At 41.7% G+C, this 23,846-nt stretch overlaps 1 protein-coding gene across 1 annotated transcript in view; it reads left to right on the plus strand.

Annotated features, from left to right (window-relative positions):
* TENM3 (teneurin transmembrane protein 3) overlaps positions 1-23,846 on the plus strand; it is a 588,433-nt gene that overhangs the window by 534,272 nt on the left and 30,315 nt on the right. The window contains exons 20-22 of the mRNA XM_010835814.1: positions 7,496-7,728; positions 8,784-8,938; positions 9,718-10,592. Coding sequence (XP_010834116.1) covers positions 7,496-7,728; positions 8,784-8,938; positions 9,718-10,592 — 1,263 coding nt within the window. The remainder of the gene's footprint in view (positions 1-7,495; positions 7,729-8,783; positions 8,939-9,717; positions 10,593-23,846) is intronic.

Below are 23,846 nucleotides of genomic sequence, written 5' to 3' on the forward strand. Positions count from 1 at the left end.
CTTTGGCATAGTCAATAAAGTAGAAATAGATATTTTCCTGAAACTCTCTTGCTTTTTTGATGATCCAGCAGATGTTGGTAATTTGATCTCTGGTTCCTCTGCCTTTTCTAAAACCAGCTTGAACATCTGAAAGTTCACGGTTCACATATTGCCTGAAGCCTGGCTTGCAGAATTTTGAACATTACTTTACTAGCATGTGAGATGAATGCAATTGTGCAGTAGTTTGAGCATTCTTTGGCATTGCCTTTCTTTGGGATTAGAATGAAAACTGACCTTTTCGAGTCCTGTGGCCACTGCTGAGTTTTCCAAATTTGCTGGCTTTAAACCCCATTTAAACTGTGTATTTTCCTAAGTTGAGAGAATTAATAGATTTGAGTTTTAAGAAGAAGTGTTTCCACTGACATTATTATGGAGGAAAAGACTTTCTTCAGGGCTCAAAATGAATGTCGTTGAAGCAAATATATAGGCTCCAAAGTTTTCCAGATTCTATTTGCTCTGTACACTTAGCTGAGAAGGTACAGGACAAGCTTGTATAATGTATGGACACTTTTTAACTGAGAAGGTTTCCTCAGGACAGCAAAAAAAAAAAAAAAGGAGGGGGGGCAGAATATGTTTGAAAGGAAAGCTAGCAAAAAGAAAAAAAGGCAAGGTATATTGGACATGCTCAATCTAGTTTGGCCATTAAAATAAGTAATACAATGATATTGGATAGAAAAGTTAGTGATAGTTAACGTGAAGTCCTTGAGATGAATAAATCCATGTGACTCAATTAAACCTTTGTGCAGAGATTGACAACTAGGAAATAAAAAGCAAAGGTCAGCTAAAAGATGTATAGCTGTCACATACCCATACGACCCATATCCACAGTCCCAAGACCTTCACCTAAGCTCCCCTGTTGATCTTACGCTAGCAACTAATAGCCCAGCCACATGCAGAAACTAGCACAGAATTTCTCCAGACTTCTAAGCATGAAAAGCTCTGCTGTTAGAAACCACAGCTGAATATCAAAATTGTTCTGGCCCGGTCTTTTTAGTAACTGTGCAGAAGAGAAGACAAGCTGGTGTGTACACCAACTAAACGCAGAAACGCTGGAGGCAATACAGAAAAAATGATCAAAACAGCCACCTTTTTAACAGGCCGGGCTGTTCCAGGCCAGGCACAGTGCCAGATACACAGTGTTGCACACCCACACAGCAGCCCTTCAAGGTTACACAGGAACTAAGAGAGGCTCAAGGAGGTTATGTCTCTTCCCCCAAGATACGTAACTAAGAAATGGGGAACAGAGATTTGAACCAGTCTGAAAAGCGTGTTCTTTACACTATACCACATCAGTTCAGTTCAGTTCAGTTGCTCAGTCACGTCGTACTCTTTGCAACCCCATGGACTGCAGCACGCCAGGCCTCCCTGTCCATCACCAACTCCAGGAGTTTACTCAAACTCATGTCCATTGAACCAGTGATGCCATCCAACCATCTCACCCTCTGTCGTCCCCTTCTCCTCCCACCTTCAATCTTTCCCAGCAACAGGGTCTTTTCCAATGAGTCAGTTCAACACATCAGGTGGCCAAAGTATTGGAGTGTCAGCTTCAACATCAGTCCTTCCAATGAACACCCAGGACTGATCTCCTTTAGGATAGACTGGTTGGATCTCCTTGCAGTCCAAGAGACTCTGAAGAGTCTTCTCCAGTACCACAGTTCAAAAGCATCAATTCTTCGGCGCTCAGCTTTCTTGAGAATCCAACTCTCACATCCATATATGACTACTGGAAAAACCATAGCCTTGACTATACGGACCTTTGTTGGCAAAGTAATGTCTCTGCTTTTTAATATGCTGTCTAGGTTGGTCATAACTTTCCTTCCAAGGAGTAAGCGTCTTTTAATTGATTTATACTATACCACATAGTCAGTTTTCATCTGTCCAAGCGGCCAGGTTTCTATAGGCTAATTCCCTGGATTTATAAAAAGCTATATTTATTTCACAATCATTTGATAAATTATGTAGAACTGTCATCTCTCTAGAAAAAAGTTTGTGAGATTAGAGCTACATTATTAACAATACTTTGTACAATGAACTCATTCTGTATTAGTACATGATGTTTGGCAGTGATGCTCATTGTAATCCCTGTCTCATGATCCTTCTCTGTACATTATCCCTGCTAAACATGGACTCTTACATTTGCTTTATGTGCCATCCATGTAAAATACAATGGTTTAGGTTTTAAATTGATATCCATCTTTATTAAATCTGTGTTGACTGATCACTTACCATGTGCTGGGTTCTTGGACAGATTATAGTATTGAGACAAAGTCCATGCTCTCAGAACTCACAATCCGGTAGGGAGAACAAGATGTACATGTAACAGACTAAATGACATCATCAATATCACTCTTTGACACCTAATCACATGGCTTGTATTTTGAGAGTAAATGTGTGGAGGCTTCTCTGGTGGCTCACATGGTAAAGAATCTGCCTGCAATGTGGGAGACCCAGGTTTGATCCCTGGGTCAGGAAGATCCCCTGGAGAAGGGAATGGCAAACCATTCCAGTGTTCTGGCCTAGAGAATTCCATGGACAGAGGAGCCTGGCAGTCCATAGTGTTGCAATGAGTCAGATACAACTGAGCGACTAACACTTTTTCACTGTCTGTGAAGGGAGAGATTACGGGGAAATGGGGGTGTGTTTAAGGAAAGTTTCCTGGAAGGTTGATTTGACGCAGGTCTAAAATGAAATCTGCTGACACAGAACAACCAGGAGAAAGGAGAGCAGTCATGAAGAAAGAATATAGAACAAGTCAAGTTACTTGCTCACAAGAGATGAGTGGGACATGTTCTAAGAGAAACCCAATCCAGTTCAAAATTATGATAACATCAAAATGACCGTGTTGGTAGTAACGAGAGATCAGTAGGAAGGCAGGTTAAGGTCAGAGAGCTCAGGGCCTTGATGGCTCTAAGGAGTTACTCTCCGGTCCTGCAGAGTAGCAGACAGTGGGGAACCGTGGTCTGATGTTGAATAAGATAGCAGCATCTCAGAGTGGCCTTTTAGGAAGATGAATCTGGTGTCAGTGTCCACAATGACATGAAGATCAGTTAGGAAGCTGTTATGTGAAACCATGAGATGCTAGGTACCTGAAATAGTCTGAGGAGTCATGAAGGAATCAGCTGATGAGATAAAGGAAGGCAGAGAATGGACACAGTGTGTGAGTGATGAGAAAGAGAAAGATGTAAGAAAAATAAAAAAATAAGGCTTTTAAGTCCACATCATCAAACAGATGATAATAATCATTGACAAAAATTAGGGATTCATTTGCTTAGTAACTAATTTATCAAAATTGATTTAACAAAACCAAGGTATTTCAGCTCATCAGAGCTTCTTCATTTAGCTTAAAAAATGAAAATTCTTTACAGATGCTTCTTCCTATTTACCCTCCAATATCATGTTCCTTGTATCAGATGATAGAATCCTACCTGGGCTTCCCTGGTGACCCAGCAGTAAAGAATCCACCTGTCCATGCAGGAGACACGGGTTCAATCCCTGGGTCAGGAAGACCCCCTAGAGAAGGAAATGGCAACCCACTCCAGTATTCTTGCCTGGAGAATCCCACAGACAGAGGAGCCTGGCGGGCTGCAGTCCCTGGAGTCACAGAGAGTCAGACATGACTGAGCGACTGAACAACAACAACAAAAGGATCCTACCTGGCTTTCTCCTTAGTCCCACTTTCCTGGCTAGCACACAAGTCATGAAAGACTTAGGAAAGGTGGTAGAAAGAAAAAGAAAAATATGTCTAAATATATAAAAATGAACAGGGAAGTCAGTTGTTAATGATGAAGTAAAGAAGAAAAATGAATGTTTCTTCTCCTCTTCCTATGCTTCATAGCATATCAACAGTCTCATTAATTGGACTGATGGGGGAAATAATAAATATATTGAATAATAAAATAAATATAAAAGCATTCCTAATGTTTTAACATTCAGAGTATTCTGTCATACCAAATGTTTTAAGTATTTGTCAGGATATTGTATCAAATCGTCTAGCTGTACTTTAATTAATTGATATAAATACTATACAACATATTAAATTTTTACATAAATGAGAGCTTCCAAAATGCTTAGAAAGTAAGTTTTTTTAATATATGTTCAACATTTCCCCCTATGATGTTCCTAGTATGTTTGCTAACAAACCCCTTTTGTAGGTAGTAAATGTTAGCTCATTCCTGATCCAATTCTTTAAAATTCCAAAACAAAGTAAACTAAATTCATTAACTAATACCAGCCAAGGGGCATTTCAGCATGTAATTCTAAAAATCAACTTTGTGAATTTTATATTACCAATTAAAAGATCAAAGAAATGTCAGTCACAGGTCTGTGAAATTGAACAGATTAAAGTTTAGATAGAAGACTCTAAAAATTTGATTCAGCGCTTGTCATTGACTTCATAGTTAAAAATTAAGCAAGCACAAAAATATCACATCCCAAACCCAAAACCTTGCTTGCAATAATATAAACAATCTTTTGTTTGCCAGAAAATCATAGTTTTATGCATTAGTATAATTTATACACCTTCAGAAAAACTCTGTATTCCAAGGGCTGTGGTACAGTTTCCAACTGAAAAGTTTTATAAGTGTTAATAATATCTATTCTATAGCTTGGGCTTCCCTGGTGGCTCAAATGGTAAAGAATCTGCCTGCAATGCAGGAGACCCAGGTTCGATCCTTGGGTCGGGAAGATCTCCTGGAGAAGGGAATGGCTATCCACACTAGTATTGTTGGCTGGAGAATCCCATGGACAGAGGAACCTGGCAGGCCCATGGAGGTTGCAAAAGAGTTGGACACGACTGAGAGACTAACATTCTACACACAGCTTGTCCTTTGCAAATATTTCTCTAGTCTAAGAAGACTGAATTATGATAAAATAAATGAGGAAACCTAGTCTGCATTTACCACTGGATCTGTCTAAATCTATAATCTAATTGAGTAAGACTTAGAGAAGACAGCTTGGATCTAGACAATTCAGGGTGAGTTAAGAGTTCAGGCACAGTATAGTATAGCATAGGTTCTTAACTTGATCTCAGCTTCTTTGGTTTTGATGCTATTAGCTGAAGTCTCAATGTTATCATAAACCTTTCTGAAATAAAAATCAGTTGGTTACCCAAGAAGGCTATTGTATATAATTCTGCTGAACAGAGATTCCCCCAAACTGTGCACTTGGTAAATATCCTGCACCCTCGCTACCAGCATCTGACAGTTGTCAGTCATCATAGCCTCACATTTTCACAGGAGATACATCACTGATATAAAAGCTCATCATCCATTTGTACCACCACCCCAGCCTCTCCAATGCTTTGGCTTTGCAGGAAGTTGGAAGAGCAAGAACCAACACCCCCTTCAGAAAACTCTTTGCTTAAATCAGGTGTCCTTGAATCCGAAACACATCACACAGGCTACTCAGAGCTTCTTGCCACAAGTCTATCAACTGAAAATTTCCACTCTCACTTTTTTGTTCTTTGAGCGTTTCAATACAGATCCCCCCTTTTTTTTTTCCATTTAAGGGAAACTGGGCCCCAAGAAGCAGTTCTAATTTGCCATGGCAGGCTGCACTGTAGGAAAAGGAGCTCGCTCTCATTTCCTGCTGTTCTGCGGGGAATATTTCCAGAGGCAAATGCTCCTCTCCAGGGCTGCATACGCCTCCACATTTGTTCTTCTGGACAATAGACTTCCGTGCAAAATTAGAGCCTTCACTTGATGGACATTTTTAAAGCCATTGGCAGATAGTGCTTGATTTAGAAATCTCTGTGTCTTCAAGGAAGGAGATGCTTCAGGACAGAAAATATAAAGCATCACTTTGGACCTTGTCTTTTTACCATTCCACTGGAATAAAAGTGATGTCAATAGATGCAAAGCTTATGACCTGAATGTCTATTATTTTTGGACCAAGAAAACTCATGCCCTATAGCTAAAGAGTATACCGCCGCTATTCAAGCAGGCGTCTCAGAAATCTGTTGTTTTCTTCTCAAAATGAGGGGCACCATGAAAAAGTATGCATTCTTCATTTACCTGTAGCATCATTCAACTAGAAACCATTCAGACTGGATATTTTAAGAAGGATCTGCATTGTTTTGGTAGTTTTGACATTACAGAATAATAGTAGGACTAAAGAAACAAATTGAACCTATTCAAGTTTAGAGAATTCTGTTTTCCTGATTTACATTTTCAGAAGGCAAGTTACAGTTTAGTTAACAATAATTATTACACTTCTACACAGGCTTGAGTCACAAGGCCAAAGACAGTGCAGTGTAAGAGGAGACAGGACCCAAGTCAGTATTAAGAATAGCTAATGCTTATGAGTATGTATTGTGTGGCCAGCGCTGCTGTCAGGATTTTACTTGCACTAGTTCATGTAACCCTCTCAACAGCCTATGAAATCTGCATTATTTTCATGTTTACAGATAACGAAGCTGAGGCAAAGTTAGCTGGCTTGCTCAAGGTCACACAGTTTAGTGATGAAGCTGATGTTCAAACACGGGCAACGTGGTCCAGAGGTTATGTTCATATATATATACAGCTGGCAGGAAGATAAAATGTGTGTGTACATGTTTACAACCAACTGTATCATAATTAGTGTATAATCAGGGAGATAGGAAAAACTAGAGAATCTTTCCAACGTCATGCCTTCCAAAATAGACCCAGCTTGACTGAGTTACGACTGTGTCACAGCTGTATATATATATCTGGAAGAGCGACTCTGCCAATACCAGACTGACTATTGGAGGGAATAAAAAACCTCTGCAAAATTTTTCTGAATATTATAATGATATGTAACTTTTTACCTCAGTACAAAGTAATAAACTACCACATTAAGGAACACAGTATGTCTTAGTGCATTTAAGATTTCAGGCATCAGGACTTCTCTGGAGGTGGTTAAGACTCTGAGCTCCCAAAGCAGTGGGCAATGGTTCGATCCCTGGTTGAGGAACTAGGATCCCACATGCTGCAAAAAAAAAATTTTTTTTTTTTTCCGTTTTTGAAGCCAGGTGTTTTTGGTTTGATTACAAGAGAAAACCAGAGATTTCCCTACAATGAGATGCAGGTAGAATCACTAGAATGTTACACTTGACTGGAGAGTTTGTTAGAGACCCCCTTCCCCTGGAATAATCCTTAAGCCTGTCACTCAAGGGCTGTGTGTTAATGGCTTTGCATTGAACCAAAAATATTTCAAGAGCTTGCTTCTTCGTTTAGGTTGGAAGCATATCGCCTTCTAAAGGTAATTACTTTTAAGATGGCTGTTTAATAAATTGTTACATCCTCAACAAGAGATAAGGAAAAGAGTCATTGGCACCAGTTCTTTTAAATCATTGTTTACAGTGCTGTTCATTTTCTAGTCATTGATGAGGAGTCGCAGTTTGTAATTAGTTTCTCATCATCTGTTTTATTTTTCTTTTAATTTCTGTGTTTTAGGAATAACTTTTTTTGTGATGTTTCTGTATGATCTTTTCTTACAGCAGCAACCCAGCTCACAGGTACTACCTTGCAACTGATCCAGTCACGGGAGATTTGTATGTTTCTGACACTAACACCCGCAGGATTTATCGCCCAAAGTCACTTACGGGTGCAAAAGACTTGACTAAGAATGCCGAAGTAGTGGCAGGAACAGGGGAGCAGTGCCTTCCTTTCGATGAAGCCAGATGTGGGGATGGCGGAAAGGCTGTGGAAGCAACACTCATGAGTCCCAAAGGTACCAACCGGCATTTACCAATTGGAGGATTTCTTTTCATTAAAAAATTAAAAGGTGGAAAATCCAGTTAGTGCCTGATTGTGTTTAATGCTGAGTTAACATTTTCCTCTCAACTGTGTTCTGGAAAGCCGTTTCACATCTAGCGTTTTGAAAAGCCATTTAGTGTGAAACGGCTAAAATCCTAACGTTGATTTTACAGTAAAATCAACTATAGGTTGATTTTACGTGCTTGGCATTTTTTATTATCATACCATTTTTTTTCAACTTTTCAAGGAATCAAGCAAATCCTCAGTATCATTCAGGTCACATCCTTTTCAGCTTCAGGGAAGTGTCCGCATTCTTTCATTGTCCTGGAATTTCTTTGTCGTGAGTGAGTCCCAGGCCTCCCTAAGAACCATCACTAAGTGACCCTATTAGCCCTCACCCAGTTTGGAGCTACTAAACTTTTGTTTCTATGCCATGGGAAAAAAATGCTTGCTGTAATGAATTTCTGGAGGTAACAGGGGCTAAAAATTCTATGTGATGGAGGCCTCTAGCTTTTAAACCAGTCGGAACTGACTCCTTCTTCATGTATTATGCCGTTCATTACAGTGTTTTTCGATTTGAGCCTTTTTTTTTTTTTTCATTATAGCAAGAGACTGTTATGTGAACACGGACTGGAAAAAAGTATTTGTTGTGCTGAATTATTCATCCTAGCAGATTTCATTGTAACAAGGTCAACAAAACACTAACCTTGGCTTAGATCTATTTTTGTTAGAATAGAGTTACTCTAAGTTCAGCATAACAGAATTTGACCTGTTTCTATAATTTATAGACAGCAACACTGTGCGGTGTTTATATTTTAAACACATGTACTACCCATATGATCCACATGCTAAGTACAGATTCTTACAAATTTGGGTTCTTTATTACATTTTACATTGATTTGTAACTGCAATCTTACCTTCTGTCTACTGCCCATGTTATTGATGTTAAATGTTGAGTTTAACGATGGCTGTGAGCATTTAATTAAATCATTTTTGAAAGATTACTAACAGGGACTCTCTTGGATACAGGAATGGCAATTGATAAAAATGGATTAATCTACTTTGTTGATGGAACAATGATCCGAAAAGTTGATCAGAATGGAATCATATCAACTCTCCTGGGCTCTAATGATCTGACCTCAGCCAGACCTTTAACCTGTGACACTAGCATGCACATCAGCCAGGTAGTGAAAACATTGCCCCAAAGTGTCTGTTTCTCTTCTGTGTGACTTGATTTACAGTGTCCGTAAACTATGATAACACCATCTTAAACCACATGTGTCATGGCAGCCTCCTTGTGATAAAGTTCCTCCATTGATATGTGTCTCCAGAGCTAATACAAAGTTATTTTCTTCTCCAGTTCTGCATTTGAAGAATTCAATGAAATACAGGACAATTATCACTAAGAAATGCTAATCATTTGTAATAAAATACCATTAAAGCAGCAGCCTGCAGATATTCCAAGAAGAACAAAACTGCTTAAATCTCTAAGCTTGTGATTGCGTGAGGTCCTTAAGTAGTAGAGAGAACCCCCCTAAGATTAGTCCTCAGGGACTTCTGTTTAGAATTAGAAACTTCACTATTGGCCTGATTGAAAACACAGGAGAACTCTAATGTATTCATAACCTAGAAAGCCCCAGCATTTGGTGATTGTTGCCACTGAAAGGAATTGTGTTCATATCTCACTGATATCTATTAACTCACTACTTAGAGGTTCATTTGCTACTTAGCTATAATCTGCAAAATCTTTCAGTGAGCTGCATTTTTAAATAAAATTTATTTCTTCCATTTGTCTCCACTCCAAACATTTACATTTATTTCATTGTATATGTTTTAAAAACAATTTTAAAACGGTTTATCAAATTAACGGTCATTTCCCTAAATAGTCTAATTTACTCTCTGGCAAATGACCCGCAGCTCAGCAACTGACTAACCAGACCATTTCTGTTTTTTTTAAACTCAGGTACGCCTGGAATGGCCCACTGACCTAGCCATTAACCCAATGGACAACTCCATTTACGTGCTGGATAATAATGTCGTTTTACAGATCACTGAGAACAGGCAGGTGCGCATCGCCGCTGGGCGGCCCATGCATTGCCAGGTGCCGGGGGTGGAGTATTCCGCGGGCAAGCATGCAGTGCAGACGACCCTGGAATCCGCCACTGCCATCGCTGTGTCCTACAGCGGGGTCCTGTACATCACCGAAACCGACGAAAAGAAAATCAACCGGATTCGGCAAGTCACCACCGATGGGGAGATCTCCCTGGTCGCCGGGATACCGTCAGAGTGTGACTGCAAAAACGATGCCAACTGTGACTGCTACCAGAGCGGAGACGGCTACGCCAAAGATGCCAAACTGAGCGCTCCATCCTCCCTTGCCGCCTCCCCGGACGGCACCCTGTACATCGCAGACCTGGGGAACATTCGGATCCGGGCGGTGTCAAAGAACAAGCCTTTACTTAACTCTATGAACTTCTACGAAGTTGCCTCTCCAACTGATCAAGAACTCTACATCTTTGACATCAATGGCACCCACCAGTATACCGTCAGCTTAGTCACTGGTGATTACCTGTACAACTTTAGCTATAGCAACGACAATGATATCACCGCTGTGACCGACAGTAACGGCAACACCCTTAGGATTAGACGGGACCCGAATCGCATGCCAGTCCGAGTGGTGTCCCCAGATAACCAAGTGATATGGTTGACCATAGGGACAAACGGATGTTTGAAAAGCATGACCGCTCAAGGACTAGAACTAGTTTTGTTTACTTACCATGGCAACAGTGGCCTTTTGGCCACTAAAAGCGATGAAACCGGATGGACAACATTTTTTGAGTAAGTATATCAAAATTCTACTCTGATTATAAAATATTGTGATATAATAATGTAATATAAGATAATAACAGTATGATCCTTTTTCTGCCTCTTTTCTTTTTGTTTTTTATTGAAGTATAGTTGGTTTACAATGTGTGTTTCAGAGCAAAGTGATTCAGTTGTATATATATATTATACACACATATATTCCTTTACAGATTCTTTTCCATTATAGGTTACTCCAAGATACTGAACATAGTTCCATGTGCTATACAGTAGGTCCCTGTTTATCTGTTTTATATATAGTAGTATGTATAATAATAGTATAATCTTAAGGGCAAGTGAGATCCAGGTTTTGGGGGAACCTGAAACTTCTATAAGTTGGGGATCACTTTTTCTGGAGAAAGAAGACAAAATTAGGGTCAGGGCCTTGGAAGGGACCCAGGCAAGTGGGGAGCCCTGAAGCTTAAGTTTCATGACCATCAAGGTCAGTCTAACTCTGCTTAAAGATTAATATTTTGCTTCATATAGACCTAATATTATATTAACAGCAAACTTTCATGGAAACATACTGCAGTCTTGGTTTTAGGCATAAACTTTTGGGGTTTATATTTACCCATGTGCTAAAGCTGGCTATGTTAGCTGTCACTGAAGGAGAACTTTTTTTTTTTTTTTCAACTTTTAACTTTTCATTTTGTGTTGAGTAAGGGCTTCCTTGATAGCTCAGTTGCAATGCAGGAGATTCCCAGTTCAATTCCTGGGCCGGGAAGATCTGCTAGAGCAGGGATAGGCTCCCTACTTCGGTATTCTTGGGCTTCCCTTGTGGCTCAGCTAGTGAAGAATCTGCCTGCAATGCAGGAGACCTGGGTTCGATCCCTGGGTTGGAAAGATCCCCTGGAGAAGGGAAAGGCTACCCACTCCAGTATTCTGGCCTGGAGAATTTCATTGACTGTAGTCCATGCAGTCACAAGGAGTCTGACACAACTGAGCAACTTTCACTCCCTCATAGCCATTAACAATGTTGTGGGAGTTTCAAGTGAACAGCAAAGGGACTCAGCCATACATATACATGTATCCATGCATTCATGCTAAGTCGCTTCAGTTGTGTCTGACTCCGTGACCCTGTAGATTGTAGCCCGCCAGGCTCATCCATTCTCCCCCAAACTGCCCTCCCATCCAAGCTGGCACATAACATTGAGCAGAGTTCCATGTGCTTATACAGTAGGTCGTTGTTAGTTATCCATTTTGAATGTAGCAGTGTGTACATGACCTTCCCAAACTCCCTTGAAGGGAAACATTAAAAACATTTACAATGAACTTGGCTGATTCCTTCAGTACCACATAAAGAAAGGCTTAACTTTTTTTTTAATTTTTTATTTTGTATTGAGGTATAGCCAATTAACATTGTTGTGATAGCATCTGGTGAACGGCAGAGGGATTCAGCTATACATATACATGTATCCAATCTCCCCCAAACACCCCTTCCATTCAGACTGAGACAGGCTGAACTTCTTATAATTGGTTATTGGAGAATCTGAACTCCACTTAAAAGAACCTTACCACTAAATGCAAATCAGAAATAGCTGGTCATTCTGGAAGCATATGAAAAAGTAAAAGGAGCATCCAGCCAGGCTATTCTACTAAATTTGTGGAAGAAAGGCCCAGCCAGTGTGCTCTAAGAACAGTCACATTTCATGGACTGTGTAAAATCACTTTCCATTACTTGCTCATTCCACTGACATTGCACAAAGCATAAGGCGAAATTAGACGTGCAGAGATGGCGTGTTGACAAATGCAAAATAGTCCTGGAAATGAATATCGAGATCCTTAGTATGACTTCTACAATGAAATGCTGGAGAAAATGTACTTTCTATAGGAACACACCTCTAAAATTATAATAAAAGTCAGTAGAAAAAAATGACCCAATATACAAATATTTTCTATGCAACTTTTCTGGAATAGAACCTGTACATTAGGCTTAGTTCTCCTGTAGCTTGGATCACTTTTCTTTTTTGACAGATTCCCTTTTAATAAAATGAATGTTCCCCAGCAGCCTGATTTTGTCAGAGGAACAAACCTTTTCAATTGAATTACATTAAAATTCTGTTCTTAACATTCCTTTTGCTCATTTTGGGATCGCAATAGGAAAGGAATAAATTGGAAGTTAATGGCAAGCACTTCCTTTGCACCGTTTTCAAAGTGATAGCAGGCTGTATTGCCAAAGAGACGACGAAGAGTACAGTAAAAGTGCCCCCATCTGATGAGACTGGGCGCGAGAGCTGCTCTGATGATAAGATCTTCAGGAAATGATGGTGGCATTGGTAGGGTTTCGGTTTAGTTTAAAGCAGGGGGGGAAATAGAGAAATAAGTTTTTAGTACAGTCTAAGACTCAACCTCTGCTCTGTGGGCCATTTTTGAATGTGCTCTTATTTGTTCCTTGAAATTGGCAATGCACAGTTCGTCACGTGGGTTACTACTGATTGAACTTCTATAACACATGTACGGGCTCACTAATGACCTAGGATGAGAAATGGGTATACTCCATTTGTGGAGTTGATGTGGGATAGGATAAACAGATGTGGAGGGACTTCCTTGGTAGTCCGGTGGTTCAGACTGCAGACTTCCAATGTAGGGGGTGTGTAGGTTCGATCACCAGTCGGGAAACCAGCATCCCACGTGCTGAGTGGCATGGCCAAAAAATAAATCAAAAGTGTTTCTATTAATTTTCCTCTAGATGTTTACAGCAAAGACATGATTAAACCATTTTCAAGAAATATTTATGCACTCTGCGAAACAGTGGATTACCATACAAGACAGGAGAAAAAACAGAGCTCTTAACCTAAATAATTCAGAACCATTATATCAGAATGACAAAGGACTTTTTCTTATAATATATATAATTATAATAATATCATCATAGCATAATGATATACTCTTATAATTTAGCTGTGAATGAGGAAGGGCCCACCCTTTGAAGTGTGAGAAACTGTAAAACACGTTTCTCCGATATTTTGGAGGATTCCTTGGTGTTTGTCATTATTAGTGAGCTGGCAGATCCCAGAATCCTAGTTCGTGTCTGTAATACTTCCCCTCGTATTCTGATAGTACCGCAAGTCTAATTTAGACCTTATAAGGGTTGTGGTTGTTCAGTAGCTAAGTCATGTCTGACTCTTTACAACCCCATGCACACACCAGGCTTTTCTGTCCTTCACTATCTCCCGGAGCTTGCTTAAATTCCTGTCCATTGGGTCAGTGATGCCATCCAACTGTTTCATCTTCTGTTGCCCTCTTCTTCTCCTTCCCCCAGTCTTTCCCAGCATCAGGGTCTTTTCCAGTGAGTCAGCTCTTCACATCAGATGGCTAATGTGATCTTATGGCTAATGGAGCTTCAGCTTCAGCATCAGTCCTCGCAATCAGTATTCAGGGTTGATTTCTTTTAGGACTGACTGGTTTTATCTCCTTGCAGTCGAAGGGACTCTCAAGAATCTTCTTCAGCACCACAGTTCAAGAGCATCTGTTCTTTGGTTCTCAGCCTTCTTTATGGTCCAACTTTCACATCCATATATAACTACTGGAAAAAACATGGCTTTGACTATATAGACTTTTGTCAGCAAAGTGATGTCTGTGCTTTTTAATACACTTGGTTTGTCATAGTTTTTCTTCCAAGGAGCAAGCATCTTTTAATTTCCTAGCTGCAGTCACTGTCCACAGTGATTTTGGAATCCAAGAAAATAAAAAAACAAATGTCATTCTTTCCATTTTTTCTCCATCTATTTACCATGAAGTGGTGGGACCAGATGGCATGATCTTGGTTTTTGAATGTTGAGTTTTAAGCCAGCTTTTCCACTCTCATCTTTCACCTTCATCAAGAGGCTCTTTAGTTCCTCTTCACTTTCTGCCACAAGGGTGGTATCATCTCCATATCTGAGGTTATTAATATTTCTCCCGGCAGCCTTGATTCCAGCTTGAGCTTCATCCAGCCAGGCATTTCACATGGTGCACTCTGCATAGAATTTAAATAAGCAGGGTGACAATATACAACCTTGACGTATTCCTTTCCCAATTTGGAAACAGTTAATTGTTCCATGTCCAGTTCTACCTATTGTTAAAGATGTGGTTGGTGAACATTTATTTATAGAGAAGAGCCTGATAAAACCTATAGCTGGCTCCATTGGAAGTGCATGCATGCATCCTAAGTTGCTTCAGTGGTATCTAGCTCTTTGCAACCCCATGGACTCCTCTGTCCACGGGATTTTCCAGGCAAAAATACTGGAGTAGTTTGCTATGCCCTCTTCCAGGGAATCTTTATTGACCCAGGGATGGAACCTGCATCTCTTAAGTCGCCTGCATTGGCAGGCAGGTTCTTTACCACCAGTGCTACTGGGAAGCCCTCCATTGGAAGACTATTGTGTAAATATTTGCTTTCTGAAATAGTTCAGACCTTTCTATACCAATAGTTAATGCTGAAAATATTAACACTTCTCGCTTTTGTTGTTGATTTTTTAAGAATGTATTTACCTATTATTACATATTTACTGTCTTTTGTTTTATAAAATAAGGACTTTCTCAGTTGACCTCATTATTAAATAATCAACAAAAAATTAAGACTCCATATTGATAGCACTTTCTTCTGAAATGTTGGGGGTGAAGAGTTGAAAACAGAAAACGTTTCCCATCCAAATACTGTTAAGTATATTGCTGCCCCTGATAGCCGGAAGAATGGCTCCAGGAAAACAAAACCCAATTCTAAACTTGAAATTCTTCACCAGTATAATAGAGTGACTTTTTAGGGTTCACAGAGAATTTCCAAAGCAAAAGAACTTTCATTTCAGAAACTGGAGGCACCATCTTCTTCTGGGCAGCAGTTTCTCTCCATGTTATTTGTTCTTTTTGTATCGCTACCGTGACTCCTGAAGAAGTGGCCAGCATTCTTAGACACACCACAGATGGTCTGGTAGGAAGACAATAGCAGGTGTCAGGTCGTTGATAATCCAGCTCTGAGATCCCTGAATTAGACTAATATGTGTCATGAACAGAAGACTTCTTCATTGCTGATGAATAAACCCTCTTTCCTCAGACCACCTCTTCTGTTGACTTGCTGTCCATCTAGCTTTGGGGTCCCCTTGTCTGATGACCCTGTGATAAGCCTGGTTACCCCCTTCACTTAGTAATCGGGATTCTTCTACGCTGTTCTTCATACGATTTTAAAACAATTATCCCACGTTATATTTCCTTAGCTGGAGTAATTCCAGGGAGACCCAAAAGATCTTACCTACTGGAAATATATTATTTAAAAAGTTCATAGCCAGAGCTAGACCTCACTTCTTACACTCGAATGCACACAAAAACAGACCCAGTGTATTGAGTTGGGCAATAGAATAAATTATTTAATAGCTAATGGCATTTCACAGCTCTCTGCTTGCTTACCTCATAAAACACAAAGCGGGTGGGTGTATCTGGAGGCAGTCTGTCAGGTTAGAGAAGACAATGTGGGGAAGAAAACTCTGAGTTCTGGCTGATATGTACATGCACACTGCCGAGTTGGTGGCAGTTTTCTGTCTTGGGACTTTGAATATTTGGAGCTTTATATATGAGGGGTTGACTCTGTGGTCTGTCATGAGTTCTGTTCAGATTCAAGGAGCGAATAAATGAGTTTGCACTCTTACACATTTATGTAGGTATATATGGGTCTCTGACCTCTCATTCAGGTGCTTTATTGTTGTCCTTTCAAGCTAAGCAATTTCAGAATGAGCTTCTCAGTTCATTTCTTTATAATGAACGTAACTCTGTGCCCGTGCAGACCCACAGCTGCCACTGACATCAGTTCTGATCATCCCAGAGAAGATGGGAAGGGGAATCTCAGAGGAGAGAGAGGCAGTGTAAATAATGCCTGGACTTCATGTTCAAAATAGTGTGCAGACAGCGCAGATAACCTAGGAAAACTTGCTGGTGATTATTCCAGATCAGAAAAGATGAATCCAGTCTCATTGACAGTGTTGTTGTTCAGTTGCTCAGTCGTGTCTGACTCTTTGCGACCCCATGGACTGCAGCATTCCAGGCTTCCCTGTCCTTCATCATCTCCCAGAGCTTGCTCAAACTCATCTCTGTTGAGTCAGTGATGCCAACCAACCATCTCATCCTCTTTTGTCCCCTTCTCCTCCTGCCTTCAGTCTTTCCCAGCATCAGGGTCTCTTCCAGTGAGTCGGCTCTTCACATCAGGTGGCCAAAGTATTGGAGCTTCAGCTTCAGCATTGGTCCTTCCAGTGAATATTCAGGACTGATTTCCTTTAGGATTGACTGGTTTGATCTCCTCGAAGTCCAAGGGATTCTCAAGAGTCTTCTCCAACACCATAATTTGAAAGCATCAATTCTTTGATGCTCAGCCTTCTTTATGGTCCAACTCTCGCCTCCATACATAACTATGGGAAAAACTACAGCTTTGACTAGACGGACCTTTGTCAGCAAAGTAATGTCTCTGCTTTTAAATAGGCTGTCTAGGTTGGTCATGGCTTTTCTTCCAAGGAGCAAGCGTCTTTTAATTTCATGGCTACAGTCACTGTCCACAGGGATTTTGGAGCCCAAGAAAATAAAGTCTGTAAACTGTTTCCATTGTTTCCCCATCTATTTGCCATGAAGCGATGGGACCAGATGCCATGATCTGGATTTTTGAATGCTGAGTTTTAAGCCAGTTCTTTGACTCTCCTCTTTCACTTTCATCGAGAGACTCTTTAGTTCTTTGCTTTCTGCCATAAGGGAGGTGTCCTCTGCGTATCTGAGGTTATTGATATTTCTCCAGTATTGACTGTGAATCACGTCTAAATAGCCAGACATCTGCGTCAGTCTGTACAAACGGAGAGAATAACCTTTCCTTTGGTAGACATCTGACATCCAACCCTAAAAACTCAAACACTGAAACCACATTTCATTGCTCTTTCTGCCCAAAACTGCATTAACAACAAAGCTGCCCACTTTACAAATACATCTCTAAAAATGGTACCCAATTCCTTTTCTTTATTTTCCTTTTTCTTACTTTCCTCATGGAAAAAAGCATTTACTGCATTAAGTGTGATTTTAAGAGATTTAATCAGCAGATTACTTAAATTCATGGGGAAATGTTATGGTTGATTTCCATTTTTTTGCTATTTTAATTGTTTAATAATTTTACATTAAATTTTTAACCAGTATGGTTAGTCCCAGGGACATCACTAAAAAAAAGAAAAAATGTGTAGACAATTGAATAATTGTACATTTTTGTACATTTCAAACATTAACCCTTTAAATCTTCATACATTTCAAACATTAACTATTGCTAAGGCAGTACTTTTTACTAATACTTGATTTAGTATTAGTCTTCTGCAGTCTAGTTTTAAGAAATCATTCATTCTGTCCAGGTTTCAAAGCAGAAAGGGAAATGGAGAAATTGTGTGTTATACAGGTTGAGAAAATCCCAGAAAAATTAAAAAACAGATTAATCTGTCAGATTATTTTCAGCCTATCTCACAATATATATAATAATAGAAAATGTTCCATATTTCTCACTATAATTTGCAGTGTGTCAATAGTGGCAAGCCTACATTAACTCTTTTGGTGTGTTTTATCTAGGCAATTAATGTTCAGTTGCTCCATAATGGTTCAGGTAAATGCAGCTTCTCAAAGTGTCGAATTCCTTCCTTAAACTAATTACATAGCTGTCTAAACTGGATGATCTGATATCATCCTATCTGGGTGTGTCAGCAACTTCCCTTATAGGGTGATCTTCAGATGATTTACTCTGAGACCAAGTTACATACTCCAGCCATTTTAAAGGGTTGTTTGATTACAGGGCAAGAAATCTACACAGTGACAACCAATGAAAGGAAAGTTTATTATTTTATAATCCCAGAACTGAAGATGGACAGTTGGTGTTTTCCAGAGACTGTCTGGCGTCTCGTCTCTGACTCATCCAGAGGATATCAAAATAAAAGCAACTTCGGCCTCCCTCCCTCCCAGCTACCCTCACTTCTCAGCCTCCCAGAGGAGGCCCCTTGCCTGGGTTCCAGGATCCTGGTTTCAGAATGTCTTGAGGCCTAAAAGCAAGCTAATATGGTCACTGTTCTCTTCTGTCCTCTGCCCCAGGGTTGGGGGAGACCTAGGAAGGAGATAAGATGACTAGGGATATCATCATCTCTGACTCCTCTTAGCATCCCTCTCTTAAAAACACACATACTTTCAAACAGATTTCCTAGACCTCAGTTCATCCCAAAATTCAGCCAGTCTAGTTGTTGTTGTTGTTGTTCAGTCGCTCAGTTGTGTCTGACTCTTTGCAACCCCGTGGACTGCAGCTCGCCAGGCTTCCCTGTCCTTCACTCTCTCCCAGAGTTTGCTCAAACTCATGTCCATGGAGCCGATCATGCCATCGACTTAAAGTGAGACCTTCAGAGGTACGAAGCAAGGTGAGCAAGCCAAGGTGGGGTGTTCCAGGCCAGAGTCAAACATTTACTCGGGAGGCAGAGCATGGCAGGCTTTAGAAAGAACATGCAGCTCAGAATAACAGGAGCATAGAGTATGTGTGGAAGCAGGAAGATGAGTAGAGGGAGATCATAGTTCTCATGCGGCAGGGCTTATACTAACCACCTGGCGATTGCAGTTAGACAGGGCTCCCATAACGGAGTTTTCCCCAGGGAAGCACAGTGTTCCATCTGGCAACAACATAAGGATGGACTGAATGTAGAAAAGTAGGAGGCGGAGAAAAGGGGGAGAGGGGAGTTAGGAGACAGTAAATCTAGTTGAGTAGTGAAGGTCTGACCCACAGTTGGGCATGGAAATTTCAGAGAAAGAGGTAGGCTAGTCATCAGGAAATGAAATACAGCTTGAGGACTTAATGCACGAGGGGAGGGAAAAGAAAATCCACTAACCTAGTGACCAAGTGGGTAGGAAATACAGGGAAGATGCAGGATGGTAGAGAGAGATGACCTCTGATTTGGAAATTATGATTTGAGGGACCATAGTCCAACCCTGCATGTGGTCAAAAATGGCTGGTGAGAACTCAGGGTGAGGGACTTCCCTGGTGGTGCAGTGGCTTGGGACGCTGAGCTCCCAACACAGGGGGCCCGGGTTTGATCCCGGGGCAGGGAATTAGATCCCGCATGCTCCAATTGAGACCCAGTGCAGCCAACTAAATAAAAAAGAAAGAAAAGGAACTCCGGGTGAGTCAGTTCTAGAGATGTGGGCATGGGAGCTGTGGGGAAAACGGAGCCACGAGTGTGAATGAAATCCCACTGGGAAGATCTGGTTAGGGAGGAAAAAGTGTGAATATATATGAATTTATAGACATGATCCTGTTAGCACTTGAGACAAAATTCATGTGAAAGAATATCTTTTGGTGTTTTTCTTATCTTGCATCTTCTCTGTTATTTCTGGCAATATGCGTATAGGTAGGTAGACAATTGAGTACCAGACGAACACATGATTTAGAAACTAGTTGGTTGTTCTGCTTCCTGTGATGATGGAAGCGTTTTGCATCTTCTCTTCAAAATCTGATTTTTTGAGGATTGCTCACCGACAACATTTGCTCTTGAATTCAAAGAAATTATCATTTGCCTGTGAGATCATTGGTAAGATATATAAACCTCAGGTTCATTCCCAGAATACTGAAATATGAATTCTTCAGGATGTGCGTGTTATAAATCGCACGATGGCTGTTAGGATTCAGTCCACCGCGAGCAGTTTAAATCAGGTTCTGGTTTTGCTGTTTGCCCATGTCCTTCATCAGAAATGCAGATCCAGGAATGATTTGTATATATGCTTTTGTTATGATACGGTTGGTAATTGTGTTCTCCTTTACTGCAGTGACAGAGAAGTTATTACAGATTAACATTGTGAGAAAAGAACTGCCATACAGATGGCAAGACTGGGGGGATTTTTGTTTTGTTTTACTGGCTGTTAAATGATGAAAGGAAATTGAAACCAAAGGAACTCTGATAGATGGGAGGAAAAAATTCTCCCTCTGTGTCATGGGGACAGTGGAAAAGACAGGCTGATTAAGTCTGTCTTGGGAGTCCTTACAGTGACTGGTGGCTCAGAATTTTGAGCAAGTGGCAAAGAATCCGCCTGTAATGCAGGAGATGCAGGTTTGATCCCTGGGTCAGGAAGATCCCCTGGAGGAGGGCATGGCTATCCACTGCAGTATTCTTGTCTGGAGAATCCCATGGACAGAAGAGCCTGACAGGCTACAGTCCATAGGGTTGCAAACAGTTGGACACGACTGAGGCGACCTAGCATGCTCGCATGGGGCTTCATGCCATGGGCATGCAGGATCTTAGTTCCCTGATCAGGGATTGAACCCTTGCCCCTTGCATTCGAAGCACAGAGTCTTAACAGTTGGATTACCCAGGAAGTTGCCTCCCCCTCCACCCGCACACACCTCTTTTTTTTTTTTTTGCTGTTTGAATTTTTTTTTTTTTTTAAGTTTGTGAGAACTTTGTTTCCACCTGAATGTATATGCAGTGTTAACAGTCTACAGGTCTTAGTTGGTGACAGTCTTAGTCAATGGCTGTCTCAGCTGAGGAACTGCTAGAGATGTTTGAGCTGAGAAGTGTTACCGTCGGGAGCAGGGGCATGGCATGGCTTAGAAGATGGATTTGGTAGCCGTGGATGTGGGGAGAGGCAGCCAAACCAACTTTGCAATCTAGGGCGGCTGTGGGAGTGGAAAGATACGTGTGAGACATTATGAAGGCAAAGGAGAGTGTCGGGAACTTCTTGTCTCTAAGGGGGTATGAGAGAGAGGATTTCACATCAGGATGGAAATCAGCATTTTCAACTGAGATGGTCTGAGCCTCTGGCTTTCCGGGGCATTTGTCGAGAATCCCGCTGTTAAGGAAACTTAAAAGGAGATTTTAAAATATACTACAAAGGCTAAAACAGCAAGTCTAGGCAAAAACGCAATCAAAATTAAAGATGAACAAATAGAGAAACCTCAACACGGGGCAGCCCATCAGTGAAGGAGCAGAAGGTCATGGAGAGCCTGAGGGAGTTTGTCTTTTCCAGCGAGGGGCTGTTGTCAAGAGGGGTCAACCGGGAGCAAAAAGGAATGTGCCGTGTGATGAATCTGAAGCTACGAGGTGGAGGCCAAATGAGTGGAAGGGGTGCGGGGCATGAAAGTGATGTTCCAGTCGGATTCCCTGGAGCCTGTAGCGTTGTGAATTCAAAAGCTCATAAAAGAAAACCACGTCTCAAATCTACAGGCTAGGCAGGCTAGCTCTCACGAGCAGGGCCAGGCAGCGTTCTGGAGCGCCACACGCTGCACAGGGGCAGAGACTGTGTCCAGAGGCGTGTATTTGATGAGAAGGCCCCGTTAGAACCCGGGATCAAAGCTTTTCGGAGGACGGCCGGACATCGGCTGTTGCATTGGTTTTCTGCTTTTGCTAAAGATGGGATCACCTGCCCTGTCTGACAGGCATCTCATTCTCCCTCCCTCCCTCCCTCATCCAGGGTCCCCTGGTAATTCTAATGTCTGCCATCCATCTTGTTTCACTTCTGTTGTCCTAGCTGCGAATCTGTGCAAAAGTTCTCACAGATCCACAGTGAAATGGAAAAAAAAAAAAGATACATAATGATGGAGAGAATGTGTTCATAAAGCTTTACTATTTCCTTGTCAAGAATGGTCTGCCCCCTGAAGTTAGGTCCTTTTTTGCCTGCAGCATGGCTAAATGGCCTCTTTTTATGAAAGGATGCTGGTAACAGGTGAAGAATTTGCAAAACTCTCTGTTGGTTCCCAATCTTATTTTTTGTCTTGGTCTGTGAAATCGGCGAGTCTGGGGAGGAGTCCCTGCGTGACCTGTCACCCCACCCCTGGGCTCCTTTAAGCCTGATTAGAGCCTTGCTTCTCCTAAAAACTAGCACAGTCCCCAGTGGTGACCCCTGTCCAGGTCCTCCCTCCATCATCTCGCGGCCCCTACCTGGACCCTCTGCTTCAGCAGGCTCTTCCACGCCCTGACTTCAGAGCCTGTCTTTCCTCATGCCTCCACACCTCTCCCTGCCTGTTTTCTTGACTGGTGTGTGTCCCGTCTGTGTGCCTTATCTTCCCATCTAAATCCGCATCTATTTCAAGGCCCAGCATGGGTCCCCACCTTGACATGGCACTTGCCTGCCACCCCAGCAGGACCTCACACCATCACCTGCACTCAGCGGGCTCTGGACCGCCAGGCTTTTGATGCTCTTCGTACCCACGGTTCCCTCATGCTGTAACTTGCCCCACAAGCTTATTCAGAAACTGGTAGGTGACCAGCGGGGTAGATGCCCTAAGCGTCCTTTGGAAAACAGCAGCTTTCCTGGCCAGCCCCGTGTAAGCACTTCAGCCCTCTGAGTGCCTTACTTTTTACGAGCAGCCCCTCGTCTGAAAGCACAAACTCAGGACTTCCGGGGCTACACTGTGGAGCTGGGCCACTAAGATGCCAGCTTAAGCCTCTGTCTTCCTAACTGCACTGCCTACGAAAGCTACTTGTGGCTTTATTTCCCAAAGAACCAGAAGCAAACAGGTGAGTGTCTGAATACACAGTGCCCCCTGCTCGAAGGCGGCGCACTCGGCATCCTGTGATAGGAAATGCCTGCCCAGCAGGACGGGAACCTCGGGGTTGGCCAGTGAAAGAGCAGTGGCAAGGATGGAAGAAATGCGTTCCACGGGAGAAAGGTGATGGGCCCGCTGTAGACTGAATGGAGCTAGGAAACATAAACCAGCAAAGGGGACAGAAAAGGGCAGGCGAGTGACAGCCGCGGGAATGCATCAGTGGAGCGCTGGCAAGTGGCATCATCTATATGAAGCTATCGTTCTCCACTCTAAGTCAAGCGCTTTGATTTACAGACTGGCCCGGGGACCTGGGTCCAGTGCTTGGAATCTCCAGGCATGGGCCCATCGTGAGATGCAGAGACAGAGCCTGATCAAATCACCTAACCACGTCAGATTTTCATTTGTCCATCTATAAAATGGGAAGGGAGGCAAGGGTTGATGAAGTACTGAATTGCCTTTTATATAGGAGGATGCAAAAGGATGTCAGTTTCTCTTTAAAATTTTTCTGTGGCTTTTTTCTTCCCGTTTTATTGACACATAGTGGACAGACAACACTGTTTAAGGTGTACAGCACAGTGATTTGACTTAGGTACGTCATGAAAAGAGTATCACAGTTTGGTGAACATTCATCATCTCTTGAAGAAGGCAATGGCACCCCACTCCAGTACTCTTGCCTGGAAAATCCCATGGACGGAGGAGCCTGGTAGGCTGCAGTCCATGGGGTTGCTAAG

Source organism: Bison bison, unplaced genomic scaffold, assembly GCF_000754665.1.
Source record: "Bison bison bison isolate TAMUID 2011002044 unplaced genomic scaffold, Bison_UMD1.0 scf7180017864050, whole genome shotgun sequence".
In the NCBI taxonomy this organism is placed as follows: Eukaryota; Metazoa; Chordata; class Mammalia; order Artiodactyla; family Bovidae; genus Bison; species Bison bison.